This window comes from Anoplopoma fimbria, chromosome 8 (assembly GCF_027596085.1).
Source record: "Anoplopoma fimbria isolate UVic2021 breed Golden Eagle Sablefish chromosome 8, Afim_UVic_2022, whole genome shotgun sequence".
Classification (NCBI taxonomy): Eukaryota; Metazoa; Chordata; class Actinopteri; order Perciformes; family Anoplopomatidae; genus Anoplopoma; species Anoplopoma fimbria.
In genome coordinates this window covers 21,832,916-21,851,952 of record NC_072456.1, presented here as the reverse complement: position 1 = coordinate 21,851,952, position 19,037 = coordinate 21,832,916, and the positions used below count along the sequence as shown (strand labels likewise).

The window sequence follows — 19,037 nt, the reverse complement described above, 5'->3', positions numbered from 1 at the left end:
ACACGAATAAATGTTTAGAGGGCACTGCAACCTTTCTACCTGCATTGGTTTGTCACGTAATGTGTGCGTGTGTTTAAATCAGGCTGTGTGTGTTTAGTACATGCGCCGTATTCCTGACCCTTGATCACACAAAGTATTTTAATCCAATCAGCTTCGTTTTCACATGACTGTCACACACTCGCTGCTGCTATGGTAACCTGCAGAGAAAGGAGAGAAAGTGCTGGAGTGAGAGAGAGGTATGTTGTCCTCTCTTTAATCACTGTGACATTTAAGCACACACACACACACACACACACACACACACACATAGATTTTAGTCTGGTCCTCAAGTTTCTTTTTGTCTTTGTTTCTGAGGACATGAACTTTTTAATCTTGATATTTGAAGCGTGCGTGGAAGAAAATTCACTGTTATCAAGTTCAAACAAGTGGGACCTTACCTAGAACAAAGAAATCCGTCAGTTAGAATAGGATTAAATATATTGAAGAATGAATGAAATTGAAGTGTTCTTACTTTTCTCTGTCTGGAAAGTCAGGTTTAAAGGCTGACATGTTTAAACATTGAGTGAAAGGTTGGGCAAATTGTGACAAACACAGGGTATGACTCAAACTGACAGTTTAGTACACAAAAACAAATTAGTAGTCATCTACAACAGAGACTGTGAACAAAAAGTAAGGTTTGCAAAAAGATGTTTTTGTGGAACAAGATTACAAAGAAAGATAACAATTGCAACTGAGGCCAAACTCACAAATACTTACTTCCCTTGAGAGGTGAAAAGGTTAGCCTGTGCCCTGTGGTTTGTTTTTGGCACGCTACCCTCTGCTGCTTCTCATTTCTCCTCTGACATTTCCTGTTCAAACCCAGGTTGAAGAGTCAGTCTGCTGCTCTGTAGGCTCACAATGCTAGTATTTGTTGCTTTCACTGCTATGTTCTAGAAACCTGCATCTACAACAGTCTGCTATTTTTTTTTTTTTTTTTTTCAGAAGCTGCAGCCTATATTTTTCCGTCCCTTTTAAAACCTATGATTTGGAGCTCAGTTTGCAGAAGGCCACTGTCAGCAGCAGAAGTTGCAAGTCAGGGAGATTTTGAGACTTTTTTTTTTTTGCACAACTGCATTAGTTCAACAGTGAGCCAAGCACTCTTCCTGCTGGTCAAGAGAGGTATCACCAGACTGTGTTTTTGGTGGTAAATACCATGAAATAACATCAAAATATTTCTGGAAAATACCTGGAAGTGCCCTCTGAGTCACTAAGTATCCTTCTCAGAAGTCGTGGTTAACTACGCCGTTTTATATAATTGATGTTTTTCCCCATCTTTTATAAAGAGAGTTGTTTTACTGGAAGTGTTTTTCATACTGTATATTATTCAAATGGTTGTAGGAAAACCTCTCAAAAGGTTAAATCTCAGACTGTTTAAATGACAAAGTATGTAGAATTTTAACATAAACAGCTTAACCAACTGTGAGAATATCCTTCTAACTTTAAAATGCAAACATCTCTATTTACAGTATCAGATAAAGAACATCTGATCATGGTCTTCTGACAAAAAGGAAGCGTGTTTTGTGCAAATGATTTTATTCATAGATAGCAGACAGAACAGAAAAAGAAAAAGTGTCCTTTGTGAGCCGTGAGCACCTGTGTCTCTCAGCCTGAATTCACTTTTAAATTTAGTCTACATGTGGACACTTTATACAAAATGAAGAAGAACCTTAATCAGACATTTTTTCTATTTGGTATGACTGGTCACAGAAAGTAGTTGGCCCAAACAGTCACGGTGTAAGAGAGGGTAAAAGGAGAATGGATACACTCTGCTGAGGTCAGGTTAGGACTGTACAAAAGGTATTGAATATTCCGGCCACCCTCTATTTTTGAATAAAGACATGCTAAATAATAGGCTAAACTTATATAATAATAATAATAATAATAATAATATTGGCCAACTTATGGCACATTACTTTTGTTGTGATGAAGGCTAAAGTGAAGGAGGTAACATAATGATTTAATCAGTATTAATTGTTTGTTTCTCATAATTTATCCTTTAAGCTAGACTGTGATGGGAAAATATAAAATAAAGGGTAATAGCAGGGTAAGCACAGGGGTAATACAGAACATTAATTATGGTCCTGTTCCATTCAGATCGGCCAGGGCCCTGTTAATGTGCATGCTGACTCACTGTGGCTACGAAACACTCAAAAGAACAGGACCATAACAAATTCAGTCAATTACACCTGTGTATTTCCATGTCATATTGGCTGCTGTGAAAAAGGGCCTTTTGTTGTTCTCTGCATATGATAAAGGGACCCTTTAAGACCCACTATGAACACTAAAACAATGTTTTTGTTACTATTTGATTCAAAGTCTGAAATATAAAATGGTGCTAAATTTAAAATTCAGAGCCCTTCAATGATTAAGGAATGGCCTCTAGTCGGGTCTCAACATGGCGACGGAGGAGCTGACGGCGAGCAGCTAACAGTGCTGTCAGACCTAACAGTGTTTACCTGAGGGGGGGAGCCAGAGGGTGGCCGCTACGCTTACGTGACAACGGCATTATTGGCGTTAACCGGAGGGCGGAGCAGCGGCGTGGGGCACACACAGGGACTCACATGCACTAACATGCACGTGTGGCCAGACTGGCTATGTTAACAAAGCACAGAGACGTTTTGGATTACAACACACACACACACAAAGGGAGTGTGACTTCATTTTCCTGCTCTGGACGCCATTACTCCACAACATCTTTACCTTGCAAATAGTTGTTTGCGGCAATATTAATGCTCTGAAATTTGAATTAAGCGCCTTTAAATGAAACTCCTCTGCTCTCCAAAAAAAATGTCAGACTACCCTCCTTTCAGCAATAAGAAAAAATACATCCTCCTCCCACTTTTCTGACTACCTATTAGTTTTAGTACAGTCCCTTATGGGGAAAAGAAAAGCTAAATTGGACAAGGGTGGAATAGCATTTTTCAAGGCTGACATACAATATATATATAAAAAAAAAAGGTCAGTCTACTTAAATTTCTTTTCCTGTTTTGTTGTTGAGCTGATTAAACCAAAAGGAACAAATGGCATCTTTTCAAAAATCCGTGCGACTGTGGTACATAGCGTATGTTGTCCAGGCCCGTCAAGCCGTCACTACTGTGATTAGAATACTAATGAATGCAGATACCCATATGATGTGCTCAGGATAAATAGAGTTATGTTTTTGACTGTTTTTCTGTATCATAAGACAGTAAGCAAGATTAAATCAGTCCCATTACAGTACAGTACAGCTTTGGAAACTCGCAAAAACAGGAAATTTGTTTTTCTCTTCATCACCTACAAAAACGGAGCAATCATCCCACACACACACATTCACTCATTTCCACTTATCTCCAGGGCAATTATGAGCTCATTGCTGAATAATGGTTAATAATATTATGCGATCATGTATATTCAGATCCCACATCCATGGACAGGTGAGAACAAAAATGGGCGGTGGTTTGTCTGCAAAGTCTCATTAAGAGCAGGTATCCTGTTTTTTTAGTGTCTGCAGACTCTGTGCAGCTCATTTTTCCAACTGCGATACCTCTTTTCCTCTTCCTCTCCTTTCTCGCTCAGAGCCACCAGAAGCGTACATAGACAATGAGCATGATGAAAAACACACCACCGGCTGCCAGCTTGGCATAGGTGGAGCGGGTATTCAGATACTTGGCGTCGCTCCTGTACTTCTTTGACAGGCTGGACAAGTTGCTGGCCTTGGAGTCCAGAGCTGCAGAGAGGAGAAACAGGAGGAGAGGGAAGGGGAGTTACAAACAAACAAACGAGGAGAGCGGATGAAAGGAGGCGAGAGAGACAAATGAGGAACACAGTGTGAATACGAGGAGCGTCACTCCTCACTTTTAATATTAAGTGAGAGGAGGACACACTGCTTTAACGCAGACTTACCAGAGAGAGCCTCTCCTCTCTGCAGCACCTCCTCGATGTTAGCCACCATGATCCTCTGTACGTCCTGGAGCTCCGTGTTGATGCTGCCCAGATTCCTTCTCGCTCGGCTGTCAATGTACGACTTCTTGGTTTTTTGGATGTAGGTGTCTGGAGAGGGAGAGGCAGAAAAAATAATAATAAAAGAAGTTAATGACACAGCTCTGGTAGACTATTATATCTGTGTGTTTGATAAAATCCCCCTCTCTGATAGATGTCATCTGGCACATCAGTTTGCTCTTATTGAGTTTTTCCTAGCAGGTGATGCAGAACTGACCAGTAAAATCAGTCAAAAGTTTTAAAATGTACATTTTTTTTTGCAATCGAGAGTGAAATCGGCCTGAAAGCTCTGCTGTGATCTGCCCAAAAAAAACATTCCAAAGAAGAAGCCATGCAGTGGTGGGAAAGTGAGTTGTTGCCAACAGTTACAAGCCAACGGGGGCAGAGGCAGTGCCTGTTAGGAACTTTCTAATGTTTTGAAAGAATTTTGAGCCAGAGACCTTGCAAAACAGACCAAACAATATAATTTATTAAAACAGCTTCTTTTTCTAGCGATGCATTAATCCACCACAGTGATATCATGACCCAAACTGACCTCACTAAGCATTCGGAATAAGCCAGACACAACCAAACAACATAAGATACTTTGCAATGTCATTATAAATATTAAGTCAGGCCAAATTAGTCTGTAGTGCCATTTTTATTGCTACCTCACATAAGAATTATCCCAACGAGTTGCACGCAATGTGGTAAACAGATTTTATATCCAGGAAAAACAAAGCACTGAAGTGAAGAGAGAAGGATATCTGGAGAGAAAGAGTCGGATCTGTGTATACTGGAGTTCTTTTTTGTGTCATCACAACAACACATATCATACAACATATTAATTGCCAGTAATGCATTAGAAACAAAGACATTTTTTAATTTGAGAAGCCATCATTCAGTTGCTCCTGGCTCTCTTTTTCTCTTACCAAACTCAATGAAGGAGTAGGGCCGGGAAACAGTGGGGACCTTCTTTCCATGCTGCTCATGAAACTCCGCCTGCAGGTCCTCGAGGTAAGCAAAGGCCAGCTTCTTAGCAAAGCTGGCTTCACACAGCACAAGATAGCAAACTCCCTTCTCTATGAAATAGCTGCAAGGAGAACATAAAAATGAAAAGAAACCATTACAGAAATACTTGTAAGTAAACATATTAATTGTAGTGTTTTATGCCACTGTGTTATATTGACAGAAAATAATGATTTAAAGTGTATTCACGTCCTTCACACTCACTGAAATGCCATGGAGCCAGCCTCTAAGGTGCAGCGGGTGGGACTCTGCTCATTGAGTTTCCTGAAGAGCTGCTTAGCTTGACTCTGATACTGCTGAAGGTCTCGACCCAACTGAACAGACCGCGGGGGGGGAAAAAAAAGCAGATCAGTAACCACACGACTCGCTCACATCTCACACAAAAAATATGGTGTGGGGAAAGAAATAGACTATTTTATGCAACATTTGCAGGTGGCGCTCACAAGCAAATATCACTATTTTAGCAACAGAAGAGACATAAAATGAAAAAATATGAGTGTGATTCTTTTTTTTTGCTTACGTGCTTGACAAGACAGACAAAAATAGCAACCGCCCTATATTCTAGATTTCACACTATTTCACTTGATGGTGTGAATTTGTTGCCCTATAAAGTGTGCTGGAAATAAATAGTTGAGCTCAGCAGTGTCATGCTGAAACTGAGACTGAAAGGGGCAATGTTCTTTTTTTGTTTTTTGTTAAGAACAAAAAGCCACCCCAGCTGTTTGTGGTAAGGTGTTTGTAGTCGGCATTTGGATGGTGCATGGTATTTAATACCTGGATGTTGTTGACTCTAGCAAATGACACAAAGATACTTTGCAGCCACACAGTAGCATCACATATACACGTATAATGTAGAAGCACAAGAGCAGAGACACAACAAACCTTTTCACTTCCCTTTATGAGAGCAAACGAGAGAGTGAAGGGGAAAGATGTTAGACTCCTGGTAAGTCATGCTCAAACATAATGCAACAACTTAACATGTCACAATGCCATCCATTTCAACATTTCTCATATGTTAAGTTTATGTTTGCGTCTACTGGAGCTTTGAGGCGGAATTTCTTTGTCAGGGGGATTTTTTATTACATGATGCAATCAAAAAAGGAACTTTGCATCTAATCCACTAGGACATTCTTATATTTAGCAGCTGGTATTCTTTAAAAATAAATAAACAAATACTTTTGATAAGAATCCTTTAAATTTTTTAATTTTTTTTTTAAAATTGCAAGCAAGACAGCTACTGAACAGATCATTTTAAAGTTGAAAAGCATGCCAGCGCCCTCTGGCGGACAAAATATGTAAATGCAACACTGTTTTTGCTTCACCTGTTTCTGGTTTCTTATCGGTCCAAGTATATACAGTACCAGTCAAAAGTTTGAACACACCTTCTCATTCAACTACTTTGAAGAGTCTAAAATATAAAACATATTCTGGTTTGTTGAGCATTTGTTTGTTTACCACATAATTCCATATGTGTTCCTTCATAGTTTGGATGTCTTCAATATTAATCTACAATGTAGAAAAAAATAAAAATAAAGAAAAACCATTGAATGAGAAGGTGTGTCCAAACTTTTGACTGGTACTGTATAAATACACGATTAACAATGATCCAATGGTATAACACTGACAATAACCACTCTGCATTATGATTATTTATTACTTTTGATAAGCTACTTTTACTAAGATTTGTAGCAAATACTTCTGATATTATTTTTAAATCTAGAATGCAGGACTTCTACTTGCAATTTTTAAACTGTGATATCGCTTCTTTTGCTTTAGTAAAAAAAATGTTTTACCACTGTTGTTGTTGTAAAGTAGAATATATATAAATATATATATATACAGTACCAGTCAAAAGTCTGGACACACCTTCTCATTCAACTACTTTGAAGAATCTAAAATATAAAACATATTCTGGTTTGTTGAGCATTTGTTTGTTTACCACATAATTCCATATGTGTTCCTTCATAGTTTGGATGTCTTCAATATTTAGAAAAAAAAAAAATAAAAATAAAACCATTGAATGAGAAGGTGTGTCCAAACTTTTGACTGGTACTGTATAAATACACGATTAACAATGATCCAATGGTATAACACTGACAATAACCACTCTGCATTATGATTATTTATTACTTTTGATAAGCTACTTTTACTAAGATTTGTAGCAAATACTTCTGATGTTATTTTTAAATCTAGAATGCAGGACTTCTACTTGCAATTTTTAAACTGTGATATCGCTTCTTTTGCTTTAGTAAAAAAAATGTTTTACCACTGTTGTTGTTGTAAAGTAGAATATATATAAATATATATATATACAGTACCAGTCAAAAGTCTGGACACACCTTCTCATTCAACTACTTTGAAGAATCTAAAATATAAAACATATTCTGGTTTGTTGAGCATTTGTTTGTTTACCACATAATTCCATATGTGTTCCTTCATAGTTTGGATGTCTTCAATATTAATCTACAATGTAGAAAAAAACATTGAAAAACCATTGAATGAGAAGGTGTGTCCAATCTTATGACTGGTACTGTAGATGATCAGCTTCAATCTGATATATGTATTGATTGACCTGCAATCTAAAATGTTCAACTGGAACAAAAGGTTCAACTGTGTCTTTAATCAGGTGTTACTATCTTCATTCTTCAATCAGGACTGATAAAGAGCATGTGTTGCAACCCTCTAGATAAATATATATATATATATATATATATATATATATATATATATATATATATATGGTTTTGACTGTGGAAAGCAGATTTTAAAGACCTACATTGGACTATGTTAAGCCTCCAAAAACTCACATGTGAGGTTATGCAATGCTCAAATGACCAGAAACAGCTTGTGGATAAGGTCAGGGTTAAAACCACAGGGGGTCCTGCTGCATCAGGTCAATAAAAGGCTGTTTCTCTGTGTGCACACACACACACACACACACACACACACACACACAGGCCTTCAGTAGCCACGTTAGCACTTGACCACTTTAGGAGGCGTTCACATCCTGCACTGATAACAGCAAACACACAGACCTGCTCGTCCTCCTGCATCGAGGCGGCTAACGGGAGACCGTCAGCCAGCCGAGCGATCATCGTCAGCAGCACCATCTCTCCGCGATGTCCGGCTGGTTCTCCGCAGGCCGATACACGTTACAGGTGACTGGGTACCGGAGTCTGACAGGCGGACTCACTGACAACACCGCAGGGCTGACGCGCTGAGCTGGCCGGAAACGTGAGAGCTTTGTGTGTCACCGCTAAATGTTTCCGTCCCGTCGTTACGCGGAGACAAAACTACAGTTCCGTCTCGTTTTTTTTTTTTTCTAATGCCATTTTCTTCCGAGTTTGTGTTTATGGTGGCTATTCGTAATTTATTTAATGTAATTCTGGATTAATATTATTGTCTTACTGTGTATAACTTACATATTTGTCGTCTGAGACATTAAATAAATAAATAAATAAATAAATAAATATTTAAATAAATATTTAAATAAATAGGTCCACGCACTACCTTTTTGAGTAGTAGATACATGGGACCACATCCCCTCCCAGATTTGTAAAAATGTTTATTTTAAGAATCTTATACTTTTTCTTCCGAGTTTGTGTTTATAGTGGCTATTCGTAATTTATTTAATGTAATTCTGGATTAATATTATTGTCTTACTGTGTATAACTTACATATTTGTCGTCTGAGACATTAAATAAATAAATAAATAAATAGTTTGTGTTTATAGTGGCTATTCGTCATTTATTTAATTTATTTAATGTTATTTAATTATTGTCTTACTGTGTATCATTTATATATTTGTCGTCTTAGACATTAAATAAATATTTAATGTTTATTTAATTTATTATTTGTCGTCTTAATAAATTAAATAAGTGGCTCGTAATTTATTTAATGTTATTTAATTATTGTCTTAATAAATAAATAAATAAATAAATAAATATTTAATAAATAAATAGGTCCACGCACTACCTTTTTGAGTAGTAGATATGGAGACATGGGACCACATCCCCTCCCATAAGTCTATCCACTGATGAAGACCATGATGTGCGACTGAAAGCACCAGGAAAAAAGCTAATAAATGGACTGAGATTATTTTTGACTGACTGTTTCCAAGGTTAAGAATACAATTTTACGGTTAAATCAGCATAATTAATTGATAATAATGAGCAATTATTCGGCTTTTATGAGTTTTAGAAATAAAAATGTACTGTATTTCTCATATGGTAAGATGTCAAACATTTGTCTTCATCCTATAATGATTTATAAAAAATTATATTTTAAGAATCTTAAAAGAAATTCCGTGGGGTTGACCAATTTGTTAATCTGATACTGAATGATACATTTAAATGGAGGGTTGTATGGGTTCAGTGAGTATACAGAGGAGTTTGGTTTTCATGATGTCTGCTAATATGTGAATATTTTTAAGTGAAGATTTCACAGAAAATGTGCCGTCACTTCGAAAAAGTATGAAAATAAAACAAGATAAAAGCCAATTGTTTTCCCCTTTTTCTTTTTTCCAAGAAGGTCACAGTAAGGCCAAGATAATAACTAATAATCAGCACTCGAATGTGGTCTGTCCAGTAAATGATGCCATCTCCACAAAGCAGGACACACTGCTTGACTCGAATCATTACATAAGTCACATTCCCAATTCCATTCTGCTTATTGCACAGAATATCACTCTTACTCATAGAATCCTTTATTTGGCCTTTGTGCAATGGAGCAGCCAAAGCTTGAAATTAGTCCATTCATCTAGTCGCTGTAAGGGCAAACTCTATACAGCTGAGGGCAGCATTGGTTGTTTTTAGGGAAAGCCTCAGGGAGACGTAATTAACCTATTTCATTCAAATGGCTGCATTATGTTTTGTCTTGAAAAGGCAAGTTCAAGGCATTGCTCAGGATTACATTTTCACACGATATCCTAATAAAGCTATGTTTAAAACAGCTGATTTTAAAATGTCAGAGCAAAGAGCTGCAAAGGTGAAGCAAATTATTTGAACTCTTGGCACAAAAGGCCAGCGAAGTGGCGTTATAGCCTGGCAACCCTTCTCCCAAGACATGCACTGACACATATTTTAAAACTATCACACATCTAATACACAGCATCAAATAGGGGCTTTTTAATGCTAGGGAGAGTCTGCTCCTCCAAGTTATGGTCAGATTGGTGTGAGATGAAGAGAGAGAGCAGGACTTCACCAGACTTTCACAACGTCTCAGTCCTATCACTTGGTGTCGCAGTCACAGGATGAAGCCCCGACACAGACGACCCCCTGTCTGGCCCGATATATTTAATAGAAAACCAGTCCTTTTTTTTTCATTTTGTGAATCCTTATAATAATACTTCTGTTATTGAATCCTTCCTTTATGGGGAGAAGTGGACGTTCAGGATAGGAGACATGTAGGAAGTGTGTTTAAAGGGAGCTGAGGACGAGAGAAGAATATTCAAGGACAGCAGAACAATGTGCAACCGAGGCATCGAGTGGAACAAGAAGGCTCCATGGCTAACAAGCATATACTGTAAAAGCTTTATGACAAAGTTTGACTGGGGGAAGCCCCATCTCACTACACCACCCTCTACTGTGGTGGTGGATTTGCCCAACCAAGAGTGTTTTTTTCTGGTTACACATTACAGTCATTTACATTACAGTCATTTAGCAGACGCTTTTATCCAAAGCGACTTACAATCAGTAGTATATTACATATCATTCACCCATTCACACACTGATGACAGGCTACCATGCAAGGTGCCACCATCAGACTCTAACTAACATTCATGCAACACACAACACACAGTTCTTTGTTAGGTGGCCTACAGTTTCAATAAACACATGCAGCGCCTTCACCGGTTGCAACTCATGAACATACTCTTAACACTGTTTCTATAGTTTCAAAGTTTCGTTGTTTGGCTTTATATTTCTGTCTCACACAAGAGTGCAACTGATAACAAGAGTTATCAGTTGCATATCAGATTATTATTTGTATTAATCATACAGCTCAGTGTCCTCATGGGGATCAGCAAAGTGTCATCCTTTGTCATCCCTCCTCTCTGTTTTTGTTTCTGTCCTGAAGTTCCATCTGTTGACATGGCACCAGTTCTTTACTTCTGCATTTTCAGGTTCATATACTAGCACTGCAGGGAGTCACAATAAAGCAACTGAAAGTCAACTGACGACTGCCAGGTTGGTGCTTATAGTAATACCAAAGTATGATGTGTTTTTGCGTTGCAGATGTGCTGCTGTGCACATTCAACACAGCATTGAGGTAGAAAGTAGTTTTATGGGCATTGATGCTTTGCTTTACATGCCTGTCTGAGAAGTGCTTCCTGTGATGTTGTCTAATAGGCTACCTACGGACTAGGACAGCTGTGACAAAATGACAATAAGCATCACTATAATGGCCTTTACTTGGCCTCCTGGTCTCACTGTAGAACCCAAACACACACACTACTGGAGTTCACAACGTGACATGCAGCCCGAGGCGAAGGTTGCCGCAAAGTACGCTCAGACAACCCACCGCAGTTTTAAATCCAGATGTTCTATGAGTGAGGCAACTCGTGATGAAACACGGCTTGAACAAGTGGAAGTTGAGTTTATAAATAGCAAATCATTTTGGATGTGAGACAGTTACACACAGGTGCAGAATTTGTAAATAATGGCAATGTCTGTCTTAGTGGGTGGCATAGCTTCTCACAGAGGCGAGGTTGGTTTGTGTGGTGCTTCTCTTACTCACAACAGTTTACGCATTTTTTTTAAAAAATTTGCTGCATTTTTGTGGGGAATAGAGAAACAGATGTATTTCATGCAAACACATTGATTTAAACTACCAAACCGTGTAATTAAAAGTTTATTTGAAACAACAGCAGTGACATTCAGGTATGGAGAGGAATTATCTAGAATTAAAGTTTTTTTTAAATTTTCATTTTGGATGCAAACCACAATTATATTTTATTGGCAATCTGTGAACTCATGTCATTTTAGTGCAAACGGGAGATTACGTGTTACAGGATTTCTTGAAAGTTGCCCAAACTCTTAAGCAACCAAATGTAACCAGCAAGAACAAATCCACAACAGATTTACAATTTAATTATCAGCTGATATAATCAGGCAACAGCAGGGACTCCAGGAACAAAATAATATCAAACTATTATGTATTTGGAATAAAATGTTAGTGAATACAAAGCTCAAAAGCAGGATAAAAAAAAAAAAAAAGGACATCAAAAATCAGACAGTGCAGGATTTCCAGCTGATTAGACACCACGAACACCAGACAACTCACTGGCATGGACAGATCTGCACTGTCTCATACCCACAAACCACTGCTTGTTTGTGGCTGCCTGAGAGATAATCTGGCTTTGAGATTTTTAAACTTTTCAGGAACAGAATAAGATAAAGAATAAATCTGGACCAACACATGGATCAATGTATTAATTAGTAAGAAATACGTGATTAACTGTTTTAATAATACAAAGCAGAGATAATGCATTACACAGTGTAATTATCTTTAACACGTCATTCAAAAAGTATTCATTTAATGAAAACAAACAGAATCAATCTGTGTATTATGCTCTCTTCTAACAACAACAAGGATGTTTAATTCCCTTTTCTGGAGTGTTTATTCTTGCATGAAAAAGCATTCATATCAACTCCTTCGGTCTCTTTTTTTTTTTTTTTTCCCATCCCTCTGATGGAGACAGCTTAATATCTGGGTTTTTCCATAACCGAGCTTTTTAAAAATAGAAAAGTAATGCCCAACTGCAATTTTACTGGTGGCAAAACATTCTACAAACCTGAAACAAAAAAAACAATAAAGTAGTAATGCTTTGTCATATTTCTGAGGTGGTTCACTGTGAACATTTTTTATTTCTATGAATGTTGTGCAACAGCCCGTTTCACACATGTAGCAAAAACAACTGTGCCACATTCCTCTGTGTTAGTTATTTTTACATTAATGAAATCATTAACAGTGAGATTCAAATATTTGTTAACATATTTGGATTTTTCCCAGTTAAAGGTAAATACTCACTCATAAAAAAGATCTAATTTAACAGTACGGTTTGATTCAAGGTATAGTGTGCTGTGTGTAAAGTTAAGGAGGGATTTTACCAATCTAGTTAGAATCATATCAACACTCAGTAAAAATTTGCTGATATTTGGCCACGATGAGCTTAGCGTCTTCGGAACAGCACGGCATCACTGGGAGTCGAGGCGGCCCGAGGGACAAACCCGACAACTCAATCATCAGCTGCTTGTTCACGCCCACATTGAAACCTGTCAATAACAATGAGGCAGTTTAAAAAAAAAGGTGGAGAAAGACTTCTATAGCACAAGAGCGTCCATTTATCTATAATATGACTTAAAAAACATCATGACAAAAGCGACACTCACCAACTTTCATGGCAAAGCTGAGGAGCTGTTGCATCTTGAACTGCTCATGGAAATTAAACAAAGATGTCAGCAAACAAAATAAATGTAAAAAATTGTCAAAGTGAAATTGGGAACAACAACAGCAAGATGGACGGTACCTGTATCTCCCTGGCTTGGACAACTTCGCCTAGCTTAAATGCTGCTATGAGCTTGTTGGCATGAGTTCCTAAATAGTTATAGGTGCTGCAGGAAGATGGATGAAATGCATGTTAATAACTGTTAAGCAGAGAAAAACAAAAGGAGACGAATCACTATGCATGATGACAACACGGACCTCCCAACCGCTCCATCGGCCCCCATAGCCAGAGCTGCAAGCAGTTGCTATGGAGAAAAAAAAAAAATAAAGAAACTTTGTGTTAGGCCGGCTCTGTGGTGGAGGTCAAAGTCGTAAAACATCTTGCAAGTTAAGCAGCTGAAGATATGATGGAGAAAAAAGGCTGACCTCGTCCACGCCGTAGAGGAGTGACCACTGAGGAGGACAGTTGTCGACACACTGGCCAAAGTCCATCAGGTCCATCCCAGTGAACTTCACACCACTGAAGGAAGGAATGAGCTCTTGGATTCCTACCAACAAATCTCTCACTGGGACTGAAGAAAACAAACAAAAAAAAAAGACCATCTCACATTCAATATATCATCAGTGTGAGAGCCAAAAGAGGACGATTTATTTATTGTTAAGACGAGAGATGCCGTTGGGCTTTGGTTGGCATTTCTGCTCCGTGTGGTCAACCATGGCATCGAAATGTTAATAAATCGGCACCCGTTGATGGCGTCACGCTCTTTGTTAGTACATGCTGTGCACAAGGTATGCAGCGTAAAAGGACACCAAGATCTAAAATAGTTTTTTAACGAGTTTCTATAGGTTAAATAAGTTATTGTTCACTTAAGCGAAAGGTTTATGATAAACTGTTTTTCCTTGCTTTGGGTTGCCGCACTATATCCTTTATTTTGTTGTGTAGCGTAGTTTAACACACACATTCCACATGACTACGCGAGTAACATAAATGGACATAACTAGTGAAACTCTGTTGAGCACGTTTCTTGGTTATAGAATATGGCTTATTAGAAACAAGGAAGGAAGCCATCACAATCAGTTACAGATGGTCTGACGTTTAACATGCTTTTATCATGGTTGGGGATGCAGAGTCTCTCCATCTCTAAATGCAACCGTAAAGATCAATCATCATTGGCACTTACAATTAACACCGGTGATAACTGGAATATGATAATAATAGAAAGGCAGAGTTGGGGCAGCCGAAGCCACTTCCTGGAGGAACGACCTCAACGCGCCTGAAGCAGAATGACAGGGAAAGAAATGTGTACAAGTGGGAGCGTTAGAAACAAGTACAGTATTGACATTTAAAAATGTGGAAATAGATCATTTTCTCAATAAAACCAGTGCATACCTGCAGTGCTGGGCTTGAGGAAGAACGGTGCCATGACTGCAATCGCATTGGCCCCGATCTGCGCTGCATGTGCCGCCTGGAGGGAACATGAACGTTGTGAGGACGAGCAAAAAAAAAAACTAAGGAAAATTGTAGTCACTGCTATAGTGAATATATATATATATATTACATTTGTAGTTGTTTATACAGTGTACTGTCACTATAGCATTTTGATCACACTGTTGATAAAAATATCCAACCAAAAACTATTTAAAGCAGCTCGGGTCATGAACTCAAAATATTCTGTTGCTTGTTTGTTTCTTATTCAAGTTGGCAACTGGTTTAAAGGAATAGATTAGCATTGTCTGCCAGAGAGTTAGACGAGTAGATTGATACCACTATCATACCTGTCGGTTAAACATGAAGATTCAGCTAGCATTCTGTTAGCTTAGCTTAGCATAAAAAGGTTGTTGCAAACAAGGGGAAATGGCTGTCTCTAAAGCCAACTAGAGAACCGGTAACATCTTGTTTGTTCAATCCGTACAAAAGTGTTGAGCAATGGACTATTTTTTTGGGCTGGAACCAGTAACTTCCTAGAGTCTCCACTGGTTGCCTGGCAACTGCTCAGAGCCAAGAAATAGTCTGACATAAACCACCAAATGGCACATTTCCTTAAATCTCAAACTATTTCTTTATTGTAGATCTAGCATGCAATCACATACTGACATCCAAATTCTTCTGAGACACCCGAGGGCCAGAACATTTAAATTTAAGATCAAAAGCATCTTCTAGAACCCCAAAGTGTGACATCATTCAACAATCATTAAAGGGAAAAATACATTTTAGAGGCAGAGATACTCTTTGCCAACGGAGTAAAATGCAATGGAGCTACAAGACAATTCTGTCACCGTCACTGTCTCCACCTGCAAATACTAAATGAAATTAGATGTCGAAAGACTTGAAAAATGCGGGACATCGCAGACTGAACTAAGCAGACGAGGCAGGCTGAGTGGAATTGCATCGTCCATAAAAACATATTAAAAACACTTCATCATCAATACCTCCAGGAATGAACACTCCGAAAAAACCTTAAAGGTAGAACTGTCAACGTGGTATTTAAAGTGGAAACGAACACGTTCTTCCAATAAAATGAATAAACTAAACGTATAATGTGATGGCACCCTTTCACTTCCTGTCTTACCAGCCTGATCGGGGCCAGGCTAGTCTTGGGGGATATGTTTCCATGGTAACTTAGGACTCATTTAAACTTGCTTTATGAAACATACCCGGAAAATAAGCTGGATTCACAGCAGTAAGCCTGGTTAATAATCTTTCTTTGTGAAACACACCATCTGGTCCTCTTGTGTGTCACATGTTTTGTTTAACGTTCACATCACTAAAGACGACATAAAAGCAGCGACTCACCAGTTCTTTAGCGTCTTTAAGACTCATGCAGCCGACATGCACGATCACGTAATCCAATCTGTTCAGACATGCGTGCACACACACACACACAGACAGACACACAAGGTATTTCACAAACCGTGGATTTCCTGTTTTATTAGACTCGACAAACAGACAAATCCCCCATACAGAGGCCCTGCGTGATGACTCACTTGTCCTTGGCTTTCAGACACCACTCCTCAGCCAGGATCTTCCTCTCTGCAATGGTGAGGGACATGCACTCTCCGGTGGTCCCATTCACTGAAAGCAAGTATAGTATATTTATTTAGGGAATGTTTTCAACGTCAATAAAGCACATCTTGAAGGAAAGTGAAGTAAAGAGAACAAGCTGGCCTAAATCCAGCTTTACTTAAGAACAAAGCAATAGAACACATTATAGTGCGTCATACTACATCCACAAATAACAAGGGAAACAAAACAAAGCACCCAACACTTAATTGCATTGTAGATAGACATAAAAAGGATTATCTAACCTACATTGCCCAGGGGAGCATACCTAGAAAAAAACTGACCTTTTTGCAATAAAAGTGCAAGAAACCTCTGATGGGGCCTGTTCAAAGACTGAAATTAGTGCCCAAGACAAAACAATGACATGCATAATGATCAGCAGCAACGTCCTCTGCTGGGTAAGGAAGAGCTTAGCGGGAATGCGATGATTCATTGGGTTTGAGAAAAAGTGCGAACTGAAACAGTAAATCAGAGTCACGACTGCAAAACAGGAAACAGGGATTAGCTTTGAGCAAAGTAGAGCGAAGGGCAGATTTGATATCTTCATCTAACTTCCGTCTGTGTTTCTGTTCCAGGGACAGTTATTGTGGAACAGAGTGAGTACAACCGCAGCTGGCGAGGAAAAAATACTTTTCTGTTTTGGTCTGCGTGAACTGGTGGGCGACAAATGAACTAAATCAAAATTTTAAAAAGGTCAAGGTCTCGGGTAAATTTGGTCCATTACTCACAATCTTTTTTTTTTTTTAATATGGGCTTCGAAAACATTTTTAAAAGAAAGTTTATTCATCCAACAAGCTGATGAAGAAATAATTATTAAATCACACACTATGAAGCAATGTGTTTTACTGGCAGATCTGTGGAATTGGGTCTTACCACATCATATTTAAAAACGGTTTATGGGGTTAAAAGGAAATTTTAATTATTATTGAACTAATTGGTGGTTCTATTATAGTTACAAGTGGTAGAATTGCATTTTAACGTAGAAGCAAGCGCAGTAAAAATATAAAACTATCATGGTATTCTGAAGATTTTTTTTTTTTACTAAATCTATTTAGTTAAATGTATTAGTTTTGGAAAGTTTTGTGAAATTACTTTACAGATCATTTCAGTTTAAATGTAGAGTTGCTGTAAGAGTATATTTAATCCAAAACTAACAACTAACAGACCAAGGTTTGTTTTTTTCAGAGTGCTACCTGACAACACTTCCTCCTTTTTGACCAGAAATGAGCGTGAACATATTTAACAGAAACATATTAACATATCTACAAACCAACAAGATGAATCATGAAAAGGTTGGGGGTTGATTCATATTGGAAAACAAAAAAATGACACAAATCAAAAAAGAAAGAATCCACCTTTAAAAAAACCCAAAAAAACTTACCAAATATGCTATTAACACCTTGCTTCTCCTTCAAGTAGTCAACATAAGGTCCAATCTGTACTAGGTTGACTTCACTGTTTTGGGAAAATGTGGAAAATGTAGGCCGACACATCTCGCAAAAAGAATACCAAACATGCAAATGGTGCCAAAGATCTGCAGGAGGGTGCCACAGTTTTTCAAATATGTCCACACGCTGATTATTTCATTTTTAATTTCCAACACTTTCACAACATATCACTCAGTGCTAGACTGGGAAAAGAACAACAACAACAACAACAACAACAACAACAGCAAAGTGGTTTATGGAGACTGCTTACCCATTGGGGCTGAATGGAGTGAAGGTGGCTGCAGCTAAGCCTGTCAGCTTATTTTCTGCAGAAGGAGCCATGACTGATTTTGCTACCTGACAATGCAAACAGACAGACATGTTATGTGTGGGTGGGGTTAAAAAAAATTAAAAAAATTGAAAGAACAATGGTTGGAAATAAAGAAAAAGACACAAAAAGAAAGGAACAATGAGAAGTATTTACAGTAAACTTACAAAAGAAGAGAAAGGATAGTGTAACGTTACGTGATTTCCCTCTGCGCGGTGTGGACATCAATGTTATTTTGGGTGGAAGTTATGTATTAACTGTTGAAAGCTTGTTATATGCAGCCTGTGCTCGTTACGTGTCACATGCGTTTATCACGTGACGCCGCAAAGCTTGATGGGAAATGTACTTAATGAGTTAAAAAAAACAGGAAAATATACTTCCAGCAATGATGAGTTATATACATATATTACGCACACACTGTGTTTTAAATTGTTTTAAAAACGTTTTTAGAGGTTTGAATGTAGTTTTTCCTTTATTTACAAAACAGTAGTGATGCCTTTAAATGCTCTTAGGCTATCTTGCATGCTCATACAAATTAAGTAGGAAACTAGGAAACATTAAAGTCTCCCGCAGCATTACATAACAAGTCCATGATGATAATTGCAGGAATTCACTTAAATAATTGCCATGGCTTTAGAGTTGTTTTATTGTTTGGAAACCCATTATACTTTAAGCGTTAATATGATTAAAGATTGCATTTCGCTATAACAGGCTTACAAATGTAATCACTTGGGTGTGAGAGATCGTATTT

General features: G+C 38.0%; 2 protein-coding genes across 3 annotated transcripts; both read right to left on the bottom strand.

Annotated features, from left to right (window-relative positions):
• Nucleotides 1-1,561: 1,561 nt before the first annotated feature.
• On the bottom strand, nucleotides 1,562-8,267 carry sec22bb (SEC22 homolog B, vesicle trafficking protein b). Its single transcript, XM_054602756.1, has 5 exons — nucleotides 8,061-8,267; nucleotides 5,230-5,339; nucleotides 4,929-5,089; nucleotides 3,922-4,068; nucleotides 1,562-3,745 (listed from the first exon to the last, which is right to left on the bottom strand). Exons 1-5 carry the CDS (start codon nucleotides 8,133-8,135, stop codon nucleotides 3,591-3,593), a joined length of 648 nt encoding a protein of 215 aa, XP_054458731.1. The 5' UTR covers nucleotides 8,136-8,267; the 3' UTR covers nucleotides 1,562-3,590.
• Nucleotides 8,268-11,864: 3,597 nt separating this feature from the next.
• Nucleotides 11,865-18,610, bottom strand: npl (N-acetylneuraminate pyruvate lyase (dihydrodipicolinate synthase)). Of its 2 annotated transcripts, none has more exons than XM_054602393.1 (12): nucleotides 18,454-18,610; nucleotides 18,230-18,315; nucleotides 17,913-17,986; nucleotides 16,456-16,543; nucleotides 16,265-16,322; nucleotides 14,861-14,936; nucleotides 14,652-14,744; nucleotides 13,897-14,042; nucleotides 13,729-13,775; nucleotides 13,553-13,637; nucleotides 13,416-13,455; nucleotides 11,865-13,298 (listed from the first exon to the last, which is right to left on the bottom strand). In XM_054602393.1, exons 2-12 carry the CDS (start codon nucleotides 18,298-18,300, stop codon nucleotides 13,153-13,155), a joined length of 924 nt encoding a protein of 307 aa, XP_054458368.1. In that variant the 5' UTR covers nucleotides 18,301-18,315; nucleotides 18,454-18,610; the 3' UTR covers nucleotides 11,865-13,152. The 2 variants fall into 2 exon arrangements, with proteins under 2 accessions (XP_054458368.1, XP_054458369.1); XM_054602394.1 differs by having other exon boundaries at nucleotides 18,484-18,610.
• Between the last annotated feature and the right edge of the window lie 427 nt (nucleotides 18,611-19,037).